The following is a 17,132-nucleotide window of genomic DNA, read 5'->3' as shown; positions in this document are numbered from 1 at the left end:
ACTGTAGATCTGCACTAAGCAGCACAACAGATCTCACTTCCTGGGAAAAATTCCTGGAAATATCACTCTCACTCTGCAATCAAAGAGCTCATTGGTTAAAATATTTGAGTTTACTAATGCTGTCTGCACCTTAAGTCAGAAAAATAATTACTAGCTAATGAGGAACAGCATTTTGGTTCAGGCTAGACGTCAAACTCTAAATTTCTTACTGTTTTCTAAGGACAACACACGTGTAAGACAGAATGGGATACAGGAAAGGAGAGGGTTCTCTCTCCCTCTCCTCCTGCTTCTAACTGGTGCCATTTCCAGGGGGCATTGCCAAAAGCAGTGCAATAGGCTGCTTACCTGTTTGCTTTCAAGTTTTTCAGCCTGGCTTCCAAATCGTTGAGGAGATTTATCTTTTTGCAGCACTGTGAGCAGTAAACATCCAGTAACTCGCTGTTATAAACATGCCTCATTTTTCGGGGGGTTTGGCCAGCGCTGTTTGCAGGAAAGGAGAGATGTTACTGGCTGTAGTGACCAACTCACAACTGGCTTTCCTCTTGACTGTGTGTCTGTGTGTCAGAATCACAGATGAGGGACTTGAAGAATCACCTCTAACCACAGTCATCTAATTCAGAGCTGATGGTGGAGCGTTCTGGCCTTAGGGCAAGTCTACCTGTCTGAGCTGAGCCTTTCCAGAGGACGTGGGCTGGGTGTCAGTGCAAAGAACCAGTCTGGGTGACCAGAAGAATAGCAAAAGGCATACAGAGTCCACTGGGATGCATGTAGCGAAGGCAGCTAGATCACTATGTTCCACCTCAGCAATGCCCTCCTCTCATCCTGCCCATCTTCCCATTAGAGCCTGGCATGCAAACCAAAGAGTCTCTTCTCCAAGAGAAAGACAGGAAGATGAAAAACAGAGTGGCTGGGTAAGAAGTCACACAAAGCCCCTCAGATGGTAGGATGAAAGGAACCCTGGAATGAGGAGGAAGGGAGAAGTGGACACAGAGGAGATAACAGTAGCTCTTGGCATGATAAAGAGAAAATAAATTCAAATAAAAAAGAGCAATCATGGCATGAAGTGCACTGAGCCCCAGGAATGAGAATGGAAAGGGCTGCACAAACCCAAGGAAGGAGGGGATGAAGGATACAAGCCATCCTCGTGAAAGGGCAGAGGAGAAGGGTGCTGGCTCTGCATGCAGGACAGAGGTGGCAAGGCTGGACTGCAGAAGTGCTGGAAACAGAGGGGAGCACGTGGGGGCTGCATGCAGAACAGAAGGATGCAGGGAGCTTGTCCTGTGTTAGCCATGAAGCACAAGACCTTCGTGTGTTGTTGATCCAAGCAGGCAAATCCTAGAGAATCTCCATGCTCAGCTCTTCCCAACCCTGCTGCCCCATTCCCCTGCCTGGGGAAGGACTGTAAAATCTGGAACTGACTTGGTCACAGGACGTAAGAGCTGCAGAGACTGAGGTCACATGCAGGAAACCAGTGCACTGCTGTGGCATTTCTAGCTCCCAACAGAGAGCAGCTACTTGCTTATGACAACCCCCTGTCTGTGGGCAGCACTTCCCCTCACAGCTCAGTGCTGAGGATTTGCAGTATCAGAACACCAAAGAGAAACAGCTCTCCTGTAAATCTTCTCTCCACTGCATCAGGGCTGGTGCACAGTGCTAAGCTGGTTTCCATTGCAGCAGATCCCTTCCAGTACTAGCCCTGAACTGTGAAATATATTGTCTGTGAAATATATTGTCTGCAATACAATGCAATCCCTGGAAGCAAAACAGCCCAGTTATTTCAACAGAACCCAACAGAGGTTATCAGAAACAATATATTTGCTCAGCTCTTATTAAATGCAGTCTGTCAACTGGAGGGCAGAAAATGAAGTGATAACATTTTAAGGTGAGTCTGTGTAACCAGTGTAAACTCTGGTATGGTCAGAGAAGAATAAAAATTAAAAATTGTTTGTTAACGAATAAGGAGCAACCTGGAAGATACAGATGAGCCAAGGTCAGAGTAGGCGTTGGTTCTGGTCTCATCATCAGGGCATGGGCTACTGGGAGTAAAATCCACATCATCTCCTTCCCCATAATCTTCAAACTGTTCTTCATTACTGATCAGAGAGGCGGTAGAGTAAGTGGAGAGGTCAGATGCTGCAGAAGGGTTGTGAGGACTTGACCTGAAACAAGAGGTCAAAACATCTCGAAGGCCGACTCTGATAGCACCTCACCTCACATGGAATCTGCCACCTTCACAGCCTGTCCCCTCACAGGAAGTTGTACCCCACTTACTTTGTGCCAAAACCCTGAAGTGCTAAATGCATCTGATATGCAATGGACACGGTGCCCTGAGAGGCACGAGCACGGGAATGTACAAACAAGCTGCTTGTGAGACAGGTTTGGATCAGCACAAACCATTTCACTTTAAAGAGCACACCCTGATGATCCTCAGTCAACATTTCCTAGTGGGGACTTCTGCTCTGAATGCAGACAACTCCAAAATGCATGGGGTGGTGAGAGGAACACGTGCAAGACAGAGGCTGTTGCTGTATTCCATAATCAGAGAGTTTTCCAGTAATCCCAATAAACCCTCTCCCACACCCCATGAGTTCCAGCCACTCTCTTCTGTGTGGTCAGAAACAAACTTGAGCTCACCACAACACCTGAGAGTCACTAAAGCTACTGATGTGACCTTCCTTCCATCATGACAAATTGTGTCTTTCAGAGCAGATAAGGACCACAAGGAGAGGCTGCCTAGCTACCAGAGAAGCACTTCAAATAATGCCCAACAGGCAGGAATGGCAGGACCCTGTGACCTCAGAGAGAGAGGGCACAGAGGTAAATAGATCAGCAGAGCCAGGCACCACAGGAAAGCAGCTGGCAGAGCAGTTTTGAGCACATCACATCTAATAAAACAGAGCAAGTTGGCTGCAGAGAGGGCACAGCGTTCTCCTGCCCGGAGTCCAGACTGCCCTGCAGCCCCAGAGTGCACCTGCCGGGGCAGGGATTCCACACAGGTTTGCTCAGCTCCCACCTCAGTCAGGCATTCAGAGAGAAGCCACTAAATTCACATACAAGTTCTTACAAACTTCTCCCTAGAGAAAACCCACCTGGAAGGCCTGAAGTAAGATGATTCACTTGTGGAACCCTGGCTTTGCCCAACACATTGCTCTTCCCACTACAGAGCAGAATCCAGGGCCTCTGGAATACAGACAGGCACTGATGGAATCTGCTGGCACTTTGTGCAGATTGGTTCAAGTTTTCCACTCCCTCTGCCTCAGTGCACAGTGCCTGCACCTTCAACTCCACCAGCTGAGCCACGGGACAGTAACTCCCAGTTGATGGTTCTACAGCAGCTCAGCAATATTTCCCCCTATGTTTCTTTTGAGTCTGCCTTGAACCTCCCAACCTCTCCACAGGGAGATTCTTTTTCCCGTAATACTACACTGGTGAGCTGTAAACAAGAGATGCACCAGTGTTCCTTTGGCAAGCACTGTCTGCATATCCCTTCCCTCCAAAAGCAATTAGCAGAAGAGGAAGCCTGCCAACATTTCAGATGTATGCTCTTTTGTTTCTCCTGTTTTGATGAGATCCATTTATAACCTGCAACTCATTTATCTAACTCACATTAACAGAAATTAGGGCAAGTCAAGCCTGGCACACTATTAAAGGATGAAGACAGGAATACTCACACTAGAAATAGATCAAACTTATCTAACAAGGCTCCTTGGCTGGGGCATTAGTGAGAAGCTCAACATCTATTCATGAAGAACTGCTGTGCCATGTATTGATTAGTTTTTGGGGGATCTCATGATCTGTGTAACTGCAACTGCTGTTTGCATCTCAACATAGTTACACCGAGTCAGTTTGGGAAGAAGCTCCTCGTAACACCTCCAGCAGGACTGGAGGTCTAGGAATTGCAAAGCCATTTGCAAAAGAGTTGCTAAAAGCAGATGATTTCCCTCATTCTAACGCTTTCTGAAGGAAACTTTCATGTGTTTGGTGTTTTTTGTTTGCTTGTCTTTTAAAGCTATCTCCTGATCTGCATGAAGCTTCACAAGTGTTTTCCCACAGATTTATCAAGGCTGAGGAGGCTTCAGAGGATAAACCAAGGTCTATCAGTAGTAGCACAGTAGCTCTTAGTAGTTCCTGCCTGCCCTAGAAGGAGGGTACAGGATGCACAATGCCTTTCCCACCCCCTTCACAAGAGCCTGACTGGCACAGCTGGAAGGAAAGACACTCATTTCAAACCCAGTACGGGTGAAAGTCACTGCAAGGATGGGGCTTTGGAGAACTGGGAATGGCAAGCAAAGGAGACAAGTTTGATAAAGAGCTGATGAAAACTGTAATTATCTTGATAAATCTCTGAGATTGCTTGGGCAAGTGGGAAAAGGTCAGAACAGGTAGCTGAGAAATTCAGGAGGAGGGCAGGAATGAGGCTGCACAGGGAGCACCTGAGGAGGCCCAGGAGAGTAAAGGAACAAAGCTCAGGACACACAAGTCGAGATGGCAAGCCAAAAATAGAGAAGACAAGGCAGAGGCTTACAAAGCAAGCCCAGCTGAGCTCTGTCCTGTGGTACTGCATTAACACAGTTCAAAGCAGGATTAAATCAAGTTGGGTCCTTTTCCCACCCCAGTCATCTTTAACCAACAACCCCAGGGACACACCTGGGAAGAGTCAAGTTAGGATTACAGAGACACTGGTGTTAACAGCAAACTATGGTTACACACACACATGCCAGCACACCCTGTGTTAAACACCATTTACTGCTGAACACTAAAGGTTATGGAAATTAGAAACACAAAGAATTAACTTGGTACGTGAAGTTGCAAAGCAAATCTGCAGAGCCCACACTGCCAGGTAACTAGATGCACAAAAGACTAAAGCAGCATTCCTCATACTGAACTGCTTTGCAGGAAGTATTTAATTCCAGCATGTAAAGCCTAAGGGAACACAGAAGATCCTAAGTTTTGAGGGATGCTAACACAGTGATCCATCCTGGAGAGACCCAACAGTGCTTTCACTTCAACACACGAGTCCTGTGAGTGCTCACAGAACACGCCAGAAGGAGCCAGGACTGGGACTACCTAAGCAGACCTGGACATCCATCTCCCTCACACTGCAAATGGATGTTTAGTCTCTCAATCCACCAGACATCCTCAGCCTCCCACAGCAGGGATTAGTCACACAAAGGCTCCTTCCTCCCTGGCACACGCCTTGGAACAGAACAGAGCTGCTGCCACGGGGCAAAACCAGCACTCACTTGTCCCCGGGCAGGAAGAGGCCCCCCAGGACACCGTCCTTGTCCTGGCAGACGTCAGAGGCCTCCGAGCTCTGGGCACTCTCGATGGCACTGTCCATGTCAGACTCATGGTGAACCTCCTGCTGGGCCAGAGTCATCCCGTCCTCATCAGGGAACAGCTCCGACTCGCTGTAGGCGCTCTCGCTGTCCAAGTAGGCACAGTCCTGGAGTTCACCCCCCTGGAAAGAGAAGAGTTGGGAGTCAGTTCAGATCGCCCCTTAAGGCAGCCAAGCAGATACAGGAGAAGCAATAACCCACTCTCTGGCTGCCCTGGTAAGCAACAGTGATACTGAATAAAAGCCATAAAACAACAAGCTGACCTGCTTTTACAAAGCCAGTTCCTGCAGGCCCCTGGGGTAGCTTGTACCTTCCAGAGGGGCTCAAATACTGTCTCTGACTCTTACATGGGAGTAAGGGTCAGAGGACACAACACTCAGGCATGAAATGCAATCAATTTTGCCCTAATTTACTAAAAAAATGCACTTGAAGTAACAAATATCCTCAAAGTTTTATAACAAAATGAAGCATCCTTTGAAAGAAGATAATACATGAGTCACTGAGAGTTAGTCCTGTGATTAATATTATAAACAAAAGCAAACCAGATAAGCCTAACAGTTTACTCTGTCTTTGAGGATGCACAAAAATATATAAGGTGAAAAAAGAGTTGGCAGGTGTTAAAATGTTTATGGTAGGTCATGGTGACAAAGATTTAAGAGAGCAGAAAAAAAAAAAGACTGAAATCATCTGTTCCTGCTTCCTGGAACCACGTCTTGATCATGTATCAACTAAAATAAGACATCATTCTCATTAATGCAACTCTTTGCTCTTGCTGTTCATCCTCTCCCTCCCCTTCTTGCCCCGTGAACACTCACAACAGCCAAGACAAGCTGGGTTCTATTTGCTTGGCCCTGAGGGACAAATAAAAATTCTTAATTGAGAAAATAAAGGCGAAGATTTCACTCTGTCCTTTGATAAGCAGCAACACAGGGCTGCTTTGACAATTCCCATCCAGCATGACACAAATAACTAAAAAGGTCCAAAGCGAGTCCTGCAAATGCTCTGACCCAGAGCTCCACTCCAGAGCTCACCTGGAAGCTCCACAGGCAGCCTGACCATTGAGCTGCTGTCAGGAAGTGAAGACAATCAGGCATTTAAAGCTCAGTTCACTGGCACAAGGAATGGAATATTTCATTCACGGATATACCTCATGTTTAGGCATAACTGTCATCCTGCCCAGCTCCTCCCCAAGGAATCCCAAGGCACTGGCAGCCTGGCACCAAGGCCAGCATCCCCTGCCCTTCTGCTAAGCACCTTCACTGGGACACTGCCACAGTGGCACCACTTGCTACAGCTCTGCTTCAGCCTCTGGACACTCCTCTGCTGGAACCAAGGAGGCTTAAAGCCCCTCTTGCAGAACCAGAGATGTTCTGTGCTGATGACACAAACTGTTCTCAGCGTCTTTTTCACTTCATCATGACAAGAGTCAGGCAGAAGCTGCAGCTTCTGAAGATTTGCAAAAACTCCTATTAGAAATGCAGGTCTCACTGTCCATTTTTTCCCCTGAAACACCAGTTTATATAACTGCGAAATCTCCCAGCATATGGAGGCTGAAAAAATTCAAAACAACCCCACCTGCTCAAACCTCATTAACTAATGAACACCCGAGCAGGGAAAAGCACAGCACTGCCTGCTGTGTTTGAACCTCCAGGTACACACTGAGAGCAGACACTGGGTGCTTTTCTAGCTGAGCTTTCAACAGGTCTTCCAGATGAACAAGGAATGTCAGTGAGACACTTATACAATAACAACCACACGTGTAGATGCCTTTTCCCACTGCTCTGTGTCAACCTTGTTACACCTGAAACTTTCCTTAGGTATCACTCAGAGATGTCCAAAAGGATATTCAGCCTTGGTTTCTGCCATGTAGTCTCTACTGAAGCCATGCTGACTCATGCAGTCGGATTTACAGCTCTGAGCCACAGCCCCTCATCCACAGGGTGGTTTGGCAGGTCCGACCCCAGCCCTAGAGCCTGTCCTGGCCCTGCCTTAGCCCCAGGTTCTCCAGCACATCTCACCTGCACCTTGCACCATCACAAGCAAGCAGGGACAATGCCACTGTTGCTCTTTACAAAGTACCTTGGGATCTACAAACAGCACAAGCAGTAAGACCTTTTTAGTAGGTGCTGAAAAAGCAAATATTGTTAAGAGCAATTAAAATGTTTCAGAAGTACCCGTGAGTGTTTGTTTATCTAACATTTCCCCGAAGTTTCCTCCCGCACGCTGAGCCCCACAGGCACAGAGGTCCCATTTCTCCTAACAAATTTAATGCAATAAAGCCCTTGACTGCTGTTATGGAATTGCACCAGCTGGTAAAAGTCTGATCCAGGAGGGAAAGAGAGTAGCACGGAGCACACAATGGATCCCTGAAGCTCCCAATTAGCACGTCTTTTTCAGAGGTTTTGGAGAAGTCTCTGCTTAAGCAAGTTTTTATAGCAGGAAAATCTCACTGGTATTAAACAAATTAACACAAGAAAGTAAAGGTCGAGAAGATCAGGAAAGACTCCCTTTTTGCTCTCTGTAGGTAACACCACACATTTGCTTTTTCTAATAATAGCTGCCGAGTTGCTCTTTAAAAAGAGTCCATTAGCAATTAAATGTGCAGTGTCATCTGTACAGGCTGAGGGCTCATTTCTCTTCCCTGTCACTTTGTGGCAACTTAACCTTTACACATTTACTTGTCTAAGAGTGTTCATCCACAGCTCCAGCACAGGCTGCACTGTTCCCAGCCTGCTCAGTACCAGGGATTCCTTCCCAAGTGCAACTGTTCTGTTCCTACACTTTTAAGTTCCGTGAAAAAAAAAAAAGGAGAAAAGAAACGACCTTTTGGAGGCGATGACCCATTGGAAGACCTGGAACCCCTTCTGGAAGGAGATCCTCCCTTCTGCTGAACCCACCCTTGAGCTGAGGGGAGCTCAGGGAGTGATGGGGACCGGATAAATGAAGAACATGGGCCAGCCAAGCTCCTTGGAGGAGCTCCCCCTCAGCTGCTTCCTCGCAGCAGGGGAAGCAGATCCCACATCCCAGGCTGCCAGCCCTCCTCAAACCTGGCACCGACCCCACGCCCGGCACAAACAGAGTGCTCAGCTGCTTTCTGAGCACCCGGCAGCCAAATCACACCCTGAGGGACCCCCGGCCCTTTCAAAGCAAGCAACACCAACAAACAACCCTGCCAGGAAGGCTCAGCTCCAGCAGCTGCATCAGCTGCTTTTCCATGCTTTTAAGTGCTCGAGGTCCACCTCCAATCGGTGCCAACGCCATTTCAGCAAGATGTACAGCAACCAGGACCAGCTCCTGTGCTGAAACCTGTTCTGTGTGAGCAGGAACTACGTGCTTTGCTATTAAGTTTTAAGAGCTTAGGGATGTGGAATCACTACACCCCTAATAATGCAGTGTTCCAGGCACAAGGATACCTGTAAAGCACGGAACAAGGATAACACCACTGAGGTGTCTTCAGCTCCTCGGTGAAACCAGCCTTCAGTGCAACTGCCACAATTACACATTGAATTACAGGTTTTCCTTCTGTGGCCTAAATAACCAGCAGGAGAACACAGACAAAGCACCTTTAAAACAACTGATACAGGTTCAATAAGCCACTACAAGACAAGAGGATCAGGGCATGTCACTAGTAAACAATATACAGGCATCCACGCCTTCCTGACTAAAGCTGTAAGTTATTTGAAGCTGCAATTGTTCAGTGATCATGGTTTCTCACAGAACCCTACTTTCAGTGATGCCATGTAGCACAAGCTGCTTACAGACCACACCTAAGCTGCTAAAAAAAAAAAAAAGAAAAAGGCTGATTGCACACCTTAACCCCTCAAATTATTCCTTCATAGCTTAGATATCTACAGTACTGCAGGTACCAAATTAGAGGCTGGCAAGAACAAGTGTTATTTGGGTAGCCTTGAAAGAGCTAACTCGAGTTTAAGGAGAGTTTAAAAAGTTTAACTATGAAGAGACACTTCCAGCCTGAGTCATTTGTTTCCAGTGCACATGTCATTAGCCCAAACCAGTACGAGAATGATGCCTTGAATATGAATCACTGTGGTTGTCATTCTGCTAGGCAGTTCCCTTTGTTGGCTGAGTCAAAAGAGATAAGTTGCTGCTTATGATCTTGGAAGATTCACATTTAAAAAAAAAAAACAACCAACAAAAATCCAGCCCTGAACGCTAAAATACCACCAACACAACATAGCTGCGAGTAGGTTTAAACCTGCAAGTGCTTTGCACTTTATCTAATGGGATGCTCAAGATAACTCCAAGTGCTTCACAGGCAGCCCGACTGCTTGTATAGCAACTGTTGAATATTCAGCAACAGTTTGCTCTATAGAAGCACCTGCTGCCCAGAGATCCAAGGCCACTTCACAGAAACTAATGAATTCCCTTCCTCGAAAGAGGCGATTGTGTGGCTGCATTGAAGGCAGATGAGTAAGCCCAGCCTGCCTTTGCAACAGCAACCCCAAAGAGAAGCAGGAGCCAGAAGACAGCGATTCCCATGGATTCCTTCTGATCCTTGTGGGTCAGGAAAGCGGCGTCAGCATTAGGTGGGTATGGGAATACAGCTCTGCCTTGCCCTGCAGTGACCCAACTGGGCTTTCCCAGGTTGGAAGCAGTCCCTAAAATATGCATATAATACAGCTGAAAGCTAGTAACTTGGCTGACAGGCAGGCTACATGACATGCCTACATCAATACATTCACGCTGAAGAGCAAGCCTCGTTAAAATTCACTCCCATCACAGCCAAATCACCAGCACCCCTGACATTTAGACAGCTTCACAGTATGACAGGAGACAGGGAAGAAAAGAGCATCCACGTATCCCACCACTGTGCAATTTGATTGGTAAGAGCTGGACCCACCACCCACGACCAGAAACAAGCAATGCCACATGCACATCAGCTCTGGCACTTCCCTCGCCAGGATCGTGCCCCCAGCCTGCACTCTGACAACCTGAACCTGCTGGGTATGGGGCAGATGCCAGTCTGAGTCCCTGCACCCTCCTCATTCACTTTCTTCCCAGCAAAAACGCAGGAAAAGTCACTTCACCACAACTGGAAGAAGTGCCACGTGGAGGTGTGCCAGGCTTGGTGGTCTCAGATGATTGTTACTTACTGTTGCACATCCATCATAAGAGAAAATCCAGGCTCTCTCATCTTTATTTAAGCAGCCACTGCATTGGAAGGCAAATATTCTCTTAATTACTGGGTGACAAAGAAGGGTGTGAAGCGTTTCTCGCTAATGTGTTTTAGAAACAGCCACTCCTCTACAAACATTTGCATATTTACACCAAGTGGGCCGTGAACTTTTTTTAACGCCCAGGTTCTCCCCGGCATATTTCCCTTCCCTTTTCAATCGTCAGGCAGAGGTGGGGAGGTGCTCATCTACCCTTTGATCTCACGGGAACAGGAGAAACCGCGGAAGAGGAAAATGTAGCAGCACTGAGCGAGATCACACGTGGGCATCTGCAGCCGTGATGTGAGAGAGCTCTCGCCCACGACTGGCTCGCTCTCCCCCACATCTGGCTCGCTCTCCCCCACATCTGGCTCGCTCTCCCCCACGCAGCTGTGGCCGTGCACAGGGCACAGCAGGGACTTCTCGCAGGGGAGGCAGGAAGCCACAGAAACTGCTTCCATCTCCTCCTCCAGCACGGAAGAACACCAAGTCTCCCCACATAGCTGGGAGGATAAAATCTCTCAGAGTTCAGCATCGGTGTGCAGAGCATGGTTATTTCACCAAGCTGTTCAAATAAGAAGCTATTTTAGGGCCATGGGTTAGTTTGCTCAATGCAGTAGCTTCCTCTGACTGTTTTGTTACTCAAATCTAATATTTGAAGTTCAGTTTATAGCAAACCTTCACACACTCCTGCTGTGGGTATTGGAAGGGGCAAGTTTATTCCTAAAATCCAAATCCAGGATCGAGTGCTGGACAGAATCCTGGAAAGCCAGTGCAGAGTCCCCAGACACAGGGCAAGCTCTGCCTGTGCTGCAGTGCACTGCCAGCCTCTGCAGGATAACATCTGTATCTCACACAATTGTGCAATTCAAGGACAGCAGGTTCTGACTGAAAGACCGAGCTTCAGCTTCTGGGCTGTTCCTGCTGAAGCACACGAGCAGAGGGCACAGGGGTTCTCAAAGGCTGCTTTGTGCTCTGGCTGGGGAGTTCAAACTGACGTGCCTTTTCCAAGGCAAGGGAGAAAGGGCGTGTGCAGCCCGGAGCCAGCCAGGGAACGGCAGGAGTCAGGAGTGGTTACACTCTGCTACCTGTCACTTTAATTGGCCGTAATAGAGATGCCAGACCTCATCATGCACAGGGTCCAGATCCAAGCACTCCTTTTCACAGGTCATTGTTTATGCTCTGAAAGTTTTAACATTAAAAGACTTTAGCAGACTGCTAATTTGATCCTCTAAAGAAAGTTAAAAAAAAAAAAAAAGCTCTTCCCTTTACTTTGAAGTTGTGTCCCATCACTCCCCAGGCTGCTTCCCACTGCTGGACTATCATACACTCATCAGCCATCACTGGAGGCTCATCAAAGCAAGGAGCATCCCTTTGCAGATGAAAAAAACATCCTAATCTGCAGCGTTAGGAAAAAGAGTACATTATCTTCGGCATAAACAGGGCCAGCACGTCAACCACAGAGTTCAGAACGAAACCCACCACATCGTTTGGCACCTTGTTCTAACGTTGTTTAGGGCACATTTAGCTCTGAGCTGCAAGACAGTTTCCCTTCTCCTTCACATCCCCAGTGGTGCAAAGTGTCCCCATGCTGGTACACCATGAGCATGTCACAAACACCACTCAGGAAACTCCTAAGGTGTCCATCCAGCAGGAGCAGAAACAAGACCTAATTACCTAAAAAGTCTCTGGTACCATTTCTAGAGTGAAATGCTTGTGACTGTGCACTCTGCCAGCCCTCTGCAGACTGATCCCAGGGTCCTTCCCACACAGTGAACTGCTGGGACAGCCCACAGCAGGTACCCCCCTGCCACCCCCTGCCCTGGGACAGGACACCCTGGTCTGGCAGCTCTTGTGTTGAAATGAGCTGTGAGCAGCTCAGCATTGCCTCTGCAGCGTGTGTGGGGGTGCTGCAGACCTTGGCTTATAAAAGCTGGTATGCAACTAAAAAAATTATTCATATTTGCTTAAAAAGATCTGCGCAGCAGATAATAAATGTGACATAATTAACCCTCTTGAGAAGCCTTTGCCTTCAGATGAGACAATCTCATTCTATTTTTAAAAAGTCAGAACAGCAGTAACAGGGAGGGGGGATGGAAAACATCAAACTCTCACCAGGGTTGGCTGCCTGGGACTGATGCTCAGACTTGACCTTGTTGAACCTGTCCCTGCTGAACCTGCCCCTTCAGGGCCAGTGAAGGCAGCTCTGGCACAGTGTGGGCAGCAGCATTTACCACTCCTTTGGCATGGGCACTCGGCAGCAAAATTAGGGAGGCTGCTGTGCCCTGGGTGCCAGGTGTCACAACATCACTCACACAGCAAACACAGAGCTGCAGCTGAGGGTTCAAGGCACCCCAAAGACCCCCAGTACAGACCAGTCTTAAGACCAAGGGTCAGAGCTATGGCCAGATTATGTTATTTTGAAGCAATGCTACAAGTGAACACCCATACCATGACAGGGAGAGCTGGAGGCTACTTCCAAAGAAATGTCTTTATTCTAAGCCTAAAGCAGAGTCCAGCACTCGCCTCTCAGTTCAGTTCCCTAATTAACCAACTCTGTAGTTACAAGATGCTCTTTGTAACTGGTGTTTGCTGCTCAGGAGACAACTCAGCTCACATGCCAACATGTTTTCCTTGACAGGCCTCAAGGTCACCCAGTTGGGTGCTCAGTAAATAACAAAAAAAACTTGCATCATCTTTGCCCGGGGGTGCTGCAGGCAATGGGTGAAGAGTTCCTTGAGCTGACTTAGTGCTGCCCAGCCCAGTGGGTGAGGAGAAGGAGGGTATTCCTGGCACCTCCAGAGCACCATTAGGCACAAACAGCGTGAAGAACAGGAAGAAGCCGTCCCAGGCAGGAACAGTTCTGCCTGTGTCTGAGCTAATTATTTACAGGAACGCTGGTCAAACTCCCATCCCCCCAAAGAACTTGGCAATTATAATATTCACGTTTCTTTTCTATACCACTGCAAGTCTGGCCTCCAGCAAACACAGGGAAATAAAGCCATTTAAAGAAAAACAAAGAAAAAGAGATGTTTGCCTCACAAATGATATTTCTGTCTTGCCACCCACCCAGATTAGATTACACTGCAATCTCCAGAGGGGAGGGATGCTTGGGGAATGGGAGCAATTTCAGACCCCAAGAGGTAGAGAAACATCTCGAGTTTCTTCAGCACAGTAAGAAATCCAGCCATGCCTGATAATGAGTGGTTTATGTTGGCAAGCAGAGGGAAAGCATTAAGGATGTGGCTTTGCTCTAGTTTATACAGAAACACTTCCCAGAGCTCATTGGTCACTGAATGCAGACAAGCCTAAAAGGTAATTTACTTCACATTTAAGAAATACTGAAGTAGCTCTGAAGAGCTCCTCATTAGGAGGAGGAAGGAGCTGCAGGACCTTGGCTGCTCTTCAGCTGGTGGCTGGGCAAACCACAGGTGAAAGTCTCTGCTGCAGGAATAACTGGAACTGCAGCCTTTATCCAGCAAAGATCGTAAGCACTGATTTTTAAAAAAAATTTTCATCTCCCCGTCTATTTATAAAAGACATTTTATTTCTTTTTGAAGACAATCTCTCACATACCTGCTCTTCTACTTTCTTACAGAGAAGTGAATGCATTAATTGCAGAAGGGCTGCCAAGCACATCACTGAGCTCCACACGTGACAAACATGAATTAAGAACCCACTGATCATAAGCTCTGGCTCAGTCAACAAGCTGTGTTTTTTCACTTAATACAGTAAAATACACATAAGGCAGGAGATATTTCTACCCTTGGACCTTCACAGACAAAGCAGATGGGGACCAAACAGAAATCATTTATAAGAACGTTAATTTGCACACTGAAAACACGATTCAAAGCAGAGCCATATGCAGAGACCCCCTACTACTAACCAGCAGTATTTGCTGCAACACAGTGCCCAAAGCGCTGTTTTATGTTGTCAGGAAGGACTCACAGAGCCTGTCTTATGTTCAGTGTAGCAATCAACCTACATGACTAAAGGAAGAACAAAAGGAATGACACTACTATGCTGCAATTCAGAATTTAAGGGGTCAGCTACCCAGACATGGCGAGCATTTGAGAATATTAATGTTTGGATAATGGTTAATTCAGCAGAAACTCACCATTAGTTTTATAACCATTTAAAACATCTCACTAGGACACTATTCAAAAGACTGAGAGTTAAGATCAAGCCACACTCAACACATGCAACAGCACTGGTTAATCAATAACTGGAGCAAAGTGATTCCATTCCCCGTGCTATTTTGGCATGGGAAGTGTTTTGTTTTGCAGGCTTTGCACATGGCAGAGATTCCCCAACCATGCTGGTGGTAAGAGCCCCCTGACAAGGCAACCACAGCTGAGAAACATCTGCACATCAGGTGGCTTCTGGGAGACCTGCTGCTGTTTGCAGTAATTCTTCAAATAACAAACTTAAAAGAAGCCCATTAAAAGAGTATTTAAAACTGCTTGAAGGCTGCCACATCTAGTGTTGGGTACAGCTCAAGCTCCTCTCAGTTTGGGCAGATGCTGCCAAACAGCCAGTGGAAATTCCAGTCTGTCCTTCTGTACCCAGCTGCATAAATAATATTCCCCAGTATTGCAGATATCTGTTGGTGACTCCATGTTATTCCCCACCTCCACAAAAATCAGAAGGTCTACAGGCAGAAAAATCACAGTTAGGACAGGGCAATCTGATCCCAACACTGGAGCAACCCCACATTCAGTGTGTCATCTGAGTGCAGTAAGACTGTTTTCAACAGAAGCAGTTATGACAGCATGTAAAAAGGGAGCAAAATGATCACAAATTATCACTGGTACAAAGGCCTGGATACAGGTACCACAGAGTCCACCTTCAGGGAGCCTATTCTGAACCCATTTCAGAAGTTTTCTCTCCTCTGTGCCTCCTCCTCAACGTACGTTGATAAATCAGCCAAATAACACAAGGATAAATTGTTACCTGTGTCCCCAAAACCACAAATAACCTCACAGATCTGCCACAAGTAATGAAGGTATTGCTACCAACCAAAGCAACAACACTGAACTGCCACTCCAAAATCAGCAGCAGCACAATACACAGAGCAAGGACTGCCCCAGATCACTTCTGCATAACAGGAAAGCACAATTGCTCTTCTCCATTTCAGAGACACGACAAACAACTGCAGGCCAGGAACTGTTCACAAAGTCTACACTCCCACCACTGAAAGCTTCAGAGGAACATCTCTGCTGCGAGCTGCTTTCCTACGGTGCCAGGCACATCTAACCCAGGCCCATCAGGGCAACACGGGTCCCACACGAGGGCTACAGGCAGCGTCTGCAGTTCCAGCACAGACTGTCGCGACAGCCACACACCAGCCGCAAATCATTTTTTCCTGCCTATGTCACCGGCATCCCAGAGCCAGCAAATGCATTCAGAACCACAAGTGGGTATTAAAAACATTCAACAATAAGTAATGGCAATCCAAACACGTTGCCAGTGCCACTGAAAATAATTACAGAACGAGCCCCCCTGCTTGTGTTCATCCTAAAAAAGTAGTTTTTTCCTCCTCTTCCCCTTGTAAAGGGTTAAATCCCAGATTTTTGGGCATCTCCAGGTGATAGAGCAGAGTGCTATATGAGGCTCAGCTACGCGGGAAGACACCCCTTCCTCCCCAACACCCCCATTTCACCCCACATGGCTGCTGACAGCCACGTATGGCTTGGCGTTTTCCCATATAATAGTATCCCCAGGACCTGCTCACTTCCACAGCGAGCCCAACCTTCCAGCACACACAACTCCGGAGCGAAAAACCCCTCCTTTGGCAAACAAGAAGGAAAACCCCCAGCGGGGTTCCGCTTCGCTCTACCTGCATTCCCCGCATTTCACGAACACGCGGACACCGCAGCAAAAAGCCCAGAGCCGCTTCTCCCCCCCCGGCTCCTCGGTCCCCCCCGGCGCCGCGCGGCCTCACGGATCCCCCCTTTCCATCAGGAATCCTCCCGTCCTGACGCCGCAGCTCCGGACGGGCAGAGGCTGCGGCGTGGAAACCCCCACCCCACCCCAAAAACCCCGCCGAGAACTTCCTCCTCACCCCGCACGGAGACACCGACCGCCGCTTCTCCTTCCTCCTCCTCCTCGCCGTCTCTGTGCCGCCCGTACCTGGCGCGGCGCCGGGAGGTCGGTGCGGTGCCCACGCCCCGTCCCCGCCCCGCAGAGGGGAGGGCGGAGTGCGGGGGGCGGCGGGGCGGGCAACACTCGGAGCATCCCCGCCCCGCCGTTGCCAAGCGACGCGGAGGGTCCGGGCAGAGGCGTTTGGTACCCGCGACATCGGAGCGCGGGGTCCGTCCGTCGGTCCCCGTCCCCCGCGGGTCGCCCGCGGTTGGGTGTTGTGCTCGGGTGGGTGGGTGGGTGGGTGGGAGCGGTGCGTGCCCGACCTCGCTGGTGGGTTTAGTTGCACTCCGGTTTTGCTCAAAAATAATTCGATGTCGCTCAGAATTATTCGTAATTAAAATCAGCCACGATTGCTAGTGAGAGGGGAAAGCTGCTTGGGATTCCTGAGAAATGAAGTGCGGCTTAAAACCTTAGTAATTCTCTATAAATAATATAATTTACATTTATATATACACACACATATATATATTACATA

At 48.0% G+C, this 17,132-nt stretch overlaps 1 protein-coding gene across 5 annotated transcripts in view; it reads right to left on the bottom strand.

The window, feature by feature from the left end:
* RAB11FIP4 (RAB11 family interacting protein 4) overlaps window positions 1-17,132 on the bottom strand; it is a 115,397-nt gene that overhangs the window by 14,678 nt on the left and 83,587 nt on the right. For 3 of the 5 annotated variants that reach the window (XM_064676043.1, XM_064676046.1, XM_064676047.1), the window contains 3 exons: window positions 5,244-5,461; window positions 1,968-2,159; window positions 346-480 (listed from right to left, as the gene is read on the bottom strand). In XM_064676043.1, the coding sequence (XP_064532113.1) occupies window positions 346-480; window positions 1,968-2,159; window positions 5,244-5,461 (545 nt within the window). Of the gene's footprint in view, window positions 1-345; window positions 481-1,967; window positions 2,160-5,243; window positions 5,462-16,577; window positions 16,703-17,132 lie in introns of those variants that run through there. The other 2 variants (XM_064676045.1, XM_064676044.1) reach the window with 2 other exon arrangements.

The sequence above is a fragment of the Pseudopipra pipra genome, chromosome 19 (genome assembly GCF_036250125.1).
Source record: "Pseudopipra pipra isolate bDixPip1 chromosome 19, bDixPip1.hap1, whole genome shotgun sequence".
NCBI lineage: Eukaryota > Metazoa > Chordata > Aves > Passeriformes > Pipridae > Pseudopipra > Pseudopipra pipra.
The sequence above is the reverse complement of the archived record's forward strand: the minus strand, read 5'-3'. Positions and strand labels throughout refer to the sequence as shown.